This window comes from Neophocaena asiaeorientalis, unplaced genomic scaffold (genome assembly GCF_003031525.2).
Source record: "Neophocaena asiaeorientalis asiaeorientalis breed wild unplaced genomic scaffold, Neophocaena_asiaeorientalis_V1.1 scaffold10, whole genome shotgun sequence".
In the NCBI taxonomy this organism is placed as follows: domain Eukaryota; kingdom Metazoa; phylum Chordata; class Mammalia; order Artiodactyla; family Phocoenidae; genus Neophocaena; species Neophocaena asiaeorientalis.
The window spans coordinates 452,069-462,154 of NW_020172817.1; the positions used below are offsets into that span (position 1 = coordinate 452,069).

The following is a 10,086-nucleotide window of genomic DNA, read 5'->3' on the forward strand; positions in this document are numbered from 1 at the left end:
ATATGGAGGGTACTTTATGTAAAAACATGAAATTTTCTCATGTTCATTTCTCACAAGAAAATTAGAAAATGTGAATGAGGACAAAATGACTGAAACTTATATTTGAAAGTATTTATAGGTTATCTGGTTTACTCTTAGCAATGCTTTAAGATTATCACTTCCAGTGCTTAAATATTTTTCCATATCACCATTTCAAAAACAGTATTTTATGGTACAGATACATAATGACTTACTTACCAAATCGTACTTCAATTGTGTTAGAAATGGATGCACACATCCTAGAATTATTTTCTTAACATATTTTATACAAGTACAATTGAGAAAAATGTTAAACATGCAAATAGAAAATTTAGATTTTAAAAATACAGCCACTTAATATAGGATTTCAATTTTGGTAATAACATCAGATTAGACATAGCTGAAGAGAAAATAGTGAACTGGACAGTAGGTTAGATTAAATATTCATGTTAAAGCATGGAAAGTCAAGAAGATAGAAAACATTAATAAGAATATGAAAGATATGGAACATGCAGGTCTAATACACAAGTTATCCAATTCTCAGAGGGATATTAAACAAGAGAATTGGGCAGAAGTAATATTTGAGGAGCTCATGACTGAAATTTTTTCCATACTGTTGGCAAGCAACAAGTCAAAAATTCAAGAAGCATAAAGAAAAACAAAAACAAAAATCTAAGCAACCATTTTAAAAAAATAACTTTACCTAGATGAATTGCAATAAAATTTCAGAAATAAAATTAAGTTTAAAATTTAAAACATCTAGAAAAAAAAGACATAATACTGTTAGGGGATAAAATGGATGTAGTGCCAGGCAAAGAGTTCTTGGATGACACCAAAAGCATAATCCATAAAAGAAAAAAAAATGATAAATTGGACTTGATCAAAACTAAACATTTTTGCTTTCTGAAAGACCCTGTTAAGAGGATAAGAAGAAAAACCACATAGTGGGAAAAGATACTTGCACACCATTTATCCAATGAAGGATTAGTATGTAGAATATAAAAATAATACTCAAAACCTTTAAAAGAACAATTTCAAAAGCTGATTATTTAATCAGGAAGAATGAAAGATTAAAAAAAATAAAATAAAGTAAAGGAAAGATAAATCCAAGAGCCAGAGATACTATCTAACAACCATGAATTCTTTTGTGTACCAAAAATAGTCCTTAAAAATAAAGACAAGAAAAACTCGTATTTAGGCAAAAACAAACAACAACAACAAAAAAAGTGACAATTCCTTGCCAATACACACATTAAAGCTTTTTTTGGAAAAAGAAAAAGGAAAATAATCAAATTGGCATCTTGGAGTGGTAAGAATCCGTAAAGACAAAAACAATCAGTAAATATATTGTTAACAATAAATTATTAATGAATGAATAGAAAACAAAGGAACATTTTCTAGGGTTTAAAATATACATAATATACATTGGAACAAGGTATCAGAAGGAAGGAGACAAAGTTAAAATATTCTAAACTCCTTAAATTTGGGGTAATTGAGAAACTACTAATTTATAATAGATTTTTTTTGTTTGTTTTGTTTTGTTTTTTGTTTTTTGCGGTACACGGGCCTCTCACTACTGTGGCCTCTCCCGCTGTGGAGCACAGGCTCCGGACGCGCAGGCTCAGCAGCCATGGCTCATGGGCCCAGCCGCTCCGCGGCACGTGGGATCCTCCTGGACTGGGCTACGAACCCGCGTCCCCTGCATTGGCAGGCGGACTCCCAACCACTGCGCCACCAGGGAAGCCCCAATAGATTTTATGTGTCAAGAATGAATACAGTAATTTTTAGTTTAAGTAATAAAATAGTAAAAGACTATGTAGCTAACAAAATAATAGAGATTGGAATTTAAAATACTCCTAAATAAAGTGATGTTGACAGTTTTATTTATTGACCTTTATTATGTTTATTAAAATGTTCATTCAATTAATAGTTCACACACTTACAAAATTGTTGCATGTGACTTTATCTTGCTTTTTTATATTTTATGATACAAAGATAAAGGGAAAAAATCTTTTATATTGGACCTATTTTCAAGGATTCTAGAAAGGCATATTTAAAAACTAAAATGTAAACTTAATAAAATATGAAGTATATAACCAATTTAATATTTCCAAAATAACCCTGTGAATTTCTGTGAAGTTTTTATAATTCAAAGTTAGAATGACAAATTTTCATATTTGCTCTTGAGATATAGTTTTGTTTTATAACACAAGATAGGTAAAATAAAAGAGAAAAGCTTAGTACACAAATTTATAATAGCTAGGTAGAAGTCATGGTAATTTTTTTAAAAACCAAGAAATAAGATAATAAATATGGAACAAGTAGAAAAATAAAAAGCAGACAAATATAATGTAAACTTAAAGAAGTATATATCAATATTTATGTTAAAATAAAATCACCAAATTATTTAAGAAATGTCTACTGAGATTATTGTGCTGAGAGTTTTAGTATGCTTTTGTCAGAAACTGATAGAATAATCACATGAAATTTTATTAAGGAAACTGAAAATTGAATACCACAATTAAGAAGCTGTACTGTTTAACAAATATAGAACATTGCATTGAACAACCTTAGATTATGCATTCTTTCAAAACTTACACAAAACATTGACCAAAATTTACCATGTTCAGGACCACAAGGCAAGTTTTAATAATTTTCAAAGAATTGGTCTCATTTTTATTACAATAAAATAATACAAGATACTAATTCAAAAATATTGCTAGAAAAACTCCATCAGAAATGAAGACACTTCTAAATAAACAATGAGCCAATAAAGTAATAAAAATTGAAAATAGTTAAATGGAATGATAATCAAAATATATTGTATCAAAAAGGAAAAAAGGACAATCAGTTTTTTACTAATTTTATGCTGACAACAAACTTTGAAATCAAAACCTGTGAAGGATATAATTTGAATTATAGATATTCTCTTTCACGAACATAGAAATATCATAAATAAAATATTGTCAAAGCAAATCCAGAAAAAATAATTACTTTAAAATGAAAAGGAGAAAAATTAAAATTCATTTTCATAGATGAAGCCAAAGGTTTTGATAAAGTTAAACATTCATTAATAATAAAAATACTACTAATAATAGTGGTAATACTACTATACAGTAGTTGAAATTGTGAATAAAATTGAGCACAAGTTAAAACTTGTGCTAAATATAAGGTATAAATGTATTTCTTCCTTTTCTTTATATTAGAAACAATTAGAAAATGAAACTTAAAACACTATACCATTTAATATCACTTTAAGAAAATAAAATATCTAGAAATAAATACTGCTTTTCTTAGGTATCAATCACCTAATCTATCAATAACTTTTTTAGTAAACTTAGGACCTTTCCCTCACTGAATCTTTATTTCTTTGGTTCCTAGGTTATTCAGAGAATTTAAACTTAGATCATTTGAAATGTGACATAAAGAATCAAAAATCATCAGCTTTTATTAGATGTTTTCTTTTTAGATTATTTCTTCTAAAATTTTTGTTTTAATTAACTAATTAATTAATTAATAATTTTTACTTCAAGGATAAAGTGTGATCTTGTATTAGGAGCAGCTCACACATACCAGTTTTGTAGGTGCAGGTGAAATTACTGAATTTCTGAGCAGATGATACTCAGCCCTTGCTCTTGGATCAACTGATCCTTCCCCTGTGGATGTAAATATCTTCTCTGTAATTGAAAATGCTAGTCTCAGTTTTCTGGCTTGAACTCTTCATATTGGCATGTGACATTGAATTTTTCCATTGACCTCGCGTGTTGTCCACTTTTTGCTCATGAGGAAGTCCATTCAGGCATTCTCACTGGCCATGCTCTCCTCTTAATGTCACATTGTTAGCCTGGGTCCCTCTGTTTTACCCTCCACACTGACCACCTAAACTCTGTAGCCTTCCTAAGAAGTAATTTAATGTGATGTTGACAAGTGCTCTCTTAATCTCTAAAATGAAGAAAATTGTCAGAATTTCAGGGCCCTTCCAAGCCTGAGATTCTATGAGTATATGACTAGATAAGTCTTAAATTCCTTTAAGTGTGTGTTGTCCTGTTCTCCTCAGGTGAAAAGTTATTCCATTTCTTAGAGAGGGCTAAATCTGTGACAAACTGTTTCTTTTGTGAGTCCCATTAACCACTTATATAGTATTTATTTTTTTTTTCATATAACTGTTACTATTTTCAAGACATAATTGCTAGACCTGTTAAAGTTAACTAGATCATAGAGATTTTACATCTTACCAAAGATAAACCTCAGCTAAATAACAAAAGTTGGTATTATTATCAAATGAAATGATCATTTGAGATCATATTATAAGGCAAGCTCTATTAATTAAAGGAAGATGCAATGTGTTCCATAGAATTTCCTTTTTAATTTGCTTTAGTTAGGGTTAGCTCATTTACCAAATAAAAGACTATGTTATTTGTATAAATTTCTGACACTATTTTTCCTAATTAAAGTACTCTAGAAGTGATAGATTTTAAACATTTTAAACACATTTAAACAAGGGGATACATTTATTTAACAAGAGGAATATAAAATTGGTTTTAATTATTTTCTACCAAAGGTTAATCCTTATTCATGGACATTATCAAAAAATTCTGCTAGTAATTATTTGTAAATACCATCAATCAATTTGAGTTTTCTCTCCCTTTGTTAGAGTAAATCTCAGATCTTTCAAAATACGTTATGTACTTATTGCATAATGTGCAAGTGATAGAAAACATTTGAGTCCAGTTAGAAGGAAAGAGAATCAGAAAATAAATTTTTTATGGATCATACATCACCAACTAGCTGCACAAACAGAGAGCACAGGTAGCACAGTGTAGATAAATCAATAAGTCTGAAAAAATGGTAGAAAATATTGATGAATGGAAACATGGCAATTATCTGATATCTGCCAGAAGTTTAAATCTTCTAAAAATCATAAACATGTTAACTTCTTACGAATGTTCTATTAAAAGTCTGAGGAAGCAAATGGAAATCCCATTTCCTAATGGAAGAGAAAAAGTGATTAGTAAAACAACCAAAAAAGAAATTGAATATACCTTCTCTCAACAAGAGAATATCTAAGAGTTCTAAATTAAAAAAAAAAAAAAAGAACAACATACGTTTTTAGAATCATCTCTCAGAAATATTACGGAAAAATATTTAAGTACAGATGCATGTCCAACACTTCAACAAAAGTTCAAAATGAATCATTCACTCTTAAACAAAATGTGGTAACCAACTTATCATTTACTATGTAGATGAGACTGAGAACCCTTTCTGAGGAAGAAAAATTTGCCATAAGTGAGCTTCCTGGTAAATTGAGATTTGAAATTACCTGTATAAAAATGGAAGGGATATTTATATTTCAGAGATAACAAAAAAATAGTAAACATAATATAATATGAATTATATCAGTGTTTAACAAATTGAATAGGCTGTTTGTAAAATTTTAAGAAAATTTAAAATAAGTGATAAATTAACTTTGAAATGAGAAGAAAAGAAAATTGTTCCAAAGCATTGATAACAGAAAACATAAATAGCTCAGTTTATTTAAATTAATTGTTCTTTACCAATCCCCTCCAGAGTTACATTCCAGGATAAGAAGTGAACTTGCAAATGTGTCAGTATGTTATGAGGTATCATTGAGGAAATAAGATGGTAAATTGCAGAATTACAATGAATGAAGAATAAGAGTGAGAAGACATTTATTTTCCCAAAGAAAAATTTATACGGCTGTCCCTTAGAATCTGTGGGGAATTGGTTCCAGGACCCCGCCCCCCTCAGGATAACAGAATCCACAAGTGCTCAAATCCCTTATATCAAATGGTGTACTGTTTGCATATAACCTACACACATCCTCCCATATACTTTAAATCATCTCTTATAATATCTTATAATACCTAATACAATGTGAATACTATGTAAATTGTTGCAAATACAATGTAAATGCCATCTAAATAGTTGCCACAGCATGGCATCAAGTTTTACATTTTGGAACTTTCTGGAATTTTAAAAAATATTTTTGGCCCATGGTGGTTGAATCCACAGATTCAGAACCACGGACATGGAGGGCTGACAGTATTTGTTTTATCTAACCCAGAAAACAACCTTGAAAATTTGATATTTTATTTCAATTTGATACAAAGTAACTAACGTGTAGAAAATGTAGTTGTGTTCTTCAGATTTTGCACACTCTAAATGCTATGGAGCTTTTCCTGTGCTTGAGAAAAATCATAAAGATTGCTTCTGATTATCCATCAGTTTATTCTATTTATAGTCAAAAGGCAATAACAAGAAAAAAAAAGATCTGTTCAGACCTAGTTGTGCTTTCAATGAAAAAAAAAATCAGCAGCTATGTAAATTTTCAGTTCATAGATAAATAATATGGAGGGAAATAATGAAGAATGATAGAAACTTCTTGGAATATGTAGGGAGAGGGGCTTTCACCAGTATCTCCTGCTGAGAAAGTAAATTCTGAATGGTGATGGGAAAGGGCATAAGGAATGAGCCATGGGCATATATGGAGTAAATTGATCACTTTTATACCCTGAAGTTTGTTCTTCACTTTCACTTCATGAAAACACATGCTCTTCTGCTCCTACTCTCCCTGACCACTCATTCTCAGTACCTTTATATTCCTCCTCGTCTCCCTCACAAGCTAACAGTCTCAGTACCTGGAGAGGAATTTAAGTTTTAACTATGATGCATTTTGGTGGATTATCTCACCTGTAAAATATTGAAATACGGTGAAACTGAGTAAAATGTTCTTAGAAATCATACCAATTTTTGAAATGCACGTACTATATTTCATATGCAGGAAATACTATTTTTCTGGCTCTACTTTCTCTCTGTTTTCAATTTCTCTAAGGAAAAGCTATAAAGAGTACACTTGAGCATTAGGATACTATTTTTTTTTTTCAAAAGTAAAATATCATCTTGCTTGTTTGTTTCAATATTACTTTTAAAGATTGTAATGACTCTAACGATCGGAATGTGTATGCTGCTCTTAGGCTACCTGGGATATTTTTTTATATATTCTAACTTTCTCTGTTTCTTAATGTGTGTAAAGTCCAAATTTGGGTATTGCTTTCTCTCAACCACTAGGGATTAAAAAATTTCCTAAAGCTCTGGGTGGTCTAGTTTTACCTCTGCCAGATTTTTTACAGATTTGAGGCACATCACACTCCTTTTGGGACTCAGAGTCCTCGTCTCTAAAATACAGGAGCTGGATCATGACCTCAAAGGTCTCCTAAAGCAAAAAATTATGACTCTAGTGCTTTTTCATTTGCTGACTGAGACCAACATGTACAGAAAGGCTGTTCTACATCAACACTGGAATATTGGTATTTGTACAAACCATATTTCACGTCTCCCTAAACAAGCGTTCACACAAAACCTTACAACTAATTGGGCCCAAGGTACTGTGAGTAATAAAGGAAAAAAAAATTAAATGTTTGTGCCATGCTAGAAAATAAAGTGTGAATGATTATATGGTGTGCCATAATAGATTTCTTAAAGTCTAATGCAAGGGAGAGCAAATTAGCTCATACCTTTACTAGAATAAGAATTTGAAAACACTCAAGTTGGATACTGAAAAGTTATAATATTAAAATCAAGGGACGAAGCCAAATTAAATTTACTATTTAATTTTTCTTTTCTTTAGGTTATTCATACCATCAGTGCCACTGATAAGGATGATTTTGCCAATGGACAAAGGTTTAACTTCTTTCTTGATGAACATCTGTCTATAAACCCAAACTTCACTCTGAAGGACAATGAAGGTGAACATGAATACATATATTTTTTGATCTTTGTGGTATCTGCTTTGACTTGATATGGAATAAGCCTGAGCAGCTTTGCTTTATTCTTATATACTCATGAACAGCTTGCAAATCAACATTCAAAGTCAGTTTGATGTTAATGTGTTATGATCCGTGAATAGCTTGTGTTTAAAATTGAGCCATATGTACAAATAACTTTCAATGAGTTTATTTAGAAGCATCCCTTTAAACAAGAAATGTTCATGTAATATGCTCTTGGGCAACTTTTAAGAGAAATCTTAGCTGACAAACATGTTTATGAGAACTGCTGCAACTGCTAGGAGGTGGAAAAAATTTAAATTAGGATCAATGAAAAATATGTCCTAGGGACCATTAGAAAAGGAACTGCAATGTTTGAAATCATCTTGCTTTAGCAAGGTTATCAAGATGTGCTGTACAAATTATATTTCCCCTTGTTATTATGAATATTTTTCCAAAATATGGGTAGATACATATGCATAATTACAGAGCACTGTGGAAATTTTTGAATTATTTTTGTTTAAACTTCTTATTGTGTAGGGAAAAAAGAACATAATAACTAGAGAAGATTCACCATGATTTAGAATCCTGATTTGGTAGATTCCTCAAAGTTGTGTAAAAGTCATTCTTCCGTATGGAAGGGAAACAGCAAGCCACTCAATATGTACAGTGTTCTGACTGGCATCAACTTTCTTCTTCTCAACAGTAGTTTTGATCACATATATCTGAATATACTGTTATTTAAGATTTAAGACGTGCCTCAGAATCACATGAAAGAAACAATAGCATGTACATTTTGAAGTAGTTAATTCCTTCTCTGTACCCTTCATGTAGAAGCATTTTCAAATTCAAGCAAAAAGACAATCACTAAATTACAAGCCACAAAACATTTTTTCCATTATCCCTAAGCTTCCTTAAATAATCATAACAGGGATACTAAATTATGCATGTGGCCATAACAAAATTCATATAAAAATACCAAGCTTGTTTGTCTCTCTCAGTTTAACTATCCCTGTGGTCAGCTGTACTTATGGCAATACATATTTATCCATGTTTGTGTATGACAAATTGTATTAAATTGACTATTGAACATTTATTTACATCTGAACATCCAACCCTACAATCCCAAATGTATTTAAATATTATAATTAACTATGCTAAATATCTGAAAATCAATTCATATTTTCCCATATTCAAATAATTGCATAATTTGGAGAGCATTCAACTTTCTGCTTTAATAAACTGAAATTTACTATATTTAGAAACATATATTTAGAAATCATATTTCAGTTGAATTTTTTCCATTCCAATTAAAAATTTATTTACATTTTAAAAGCAATTTTAATTTGATGATATTATAAAGAAAAATTGACTTAGATCTGAAGATGTGTTGTCAAGCTAAATCAAGCTATTTGATGTAAATAACTCCTGAAATATTTTAGAAAAACAAGAGAATTTTACTGTTGTTGAAACCTATATTAGTGACTAAAAGTCCTTCATTCAAGATTATTATGCCTGGAATTTCTCAATTTAACTAATGAATACATTCAAAAGGTCTCATTTTAGTTATATGACAACATTACCAGTGCTGGGAACTCACATTCAAAAAATTCCCTTCAAATATGTACACACTTTTGAAAGTGTTTATAATGCTGATATAAATTTTTTAACATTTATTTTAACCATATATATGAATGCTTTAAATCAGCTATGCCATCTCAAGTATGTGATGCCTGTGGGCAGTTGTATGGGAGTAAAGATGTTTTAATTTATTTTAAAATTCATTTAATTTATTTTAAACATTTTTGGGAATTGATGAAATTATATATAACACAAATAATTTCTTTCAGATAGAAAAAGCAGCAATGTTCTTTAAAAAAAGATACTAGCACATAGGTGAAAACACATGCTTGTGCAAACAACCTTGTTTATGCTAGATAAGACAAGCCACCAAACTTCTCTTAACCTCAGTTTTTACATCCATTAAGTTTTGGTTTGAAATATCTACTTTGTAGCATTGGAGGAATTAATGGCGCTGTATATAGATATTGAGTCAATGGGCTTCCCTGGTGGCGCAGTGATTGAGAGTCCGCCTGCCAAAGCAGGGGACACGGGTTCGTGCCCCGGTCCGGGAAGATCCCACATGTCGCGGAGTGGCTGGGCCCGTAAGCCATGGCCGCTGAGCCTGCGCATCCGGAGCCTGTGCTCGGCAACGGGAGAGGCCACAACAGTAAGAGGACCGCATACCGCAAAAAAAAAAAAAGAAGAAGAAAAAGAAAAAGAA

At 30.9% G+C, this 10,086-nt stretch overlaps 1 protein-coding gene across 2 annotated transcripts in view; it reads left to right on the top strand.

Moving 5' to 3' along the window:
* Window positions 1-10,086, top strand: part of CDH18 (cadherin 18) — a 323,052-nt gene that overhangs the window by 285,168 nt on the left and 27,798 nt on the right. For both annotated transcript variants that reach the window (XM_024741732.1, XM_024741733.1), the window contains one exon: window positions 7,667-7,784. In XM_024741732.1, the coding sequence (XP_024597500.1) occupies window positions 7,667-7,784 (118 nt within the window). The remainder of the gene's footprint in view (window positions 1-7,666; window positions 7,785-10,086) is intronic.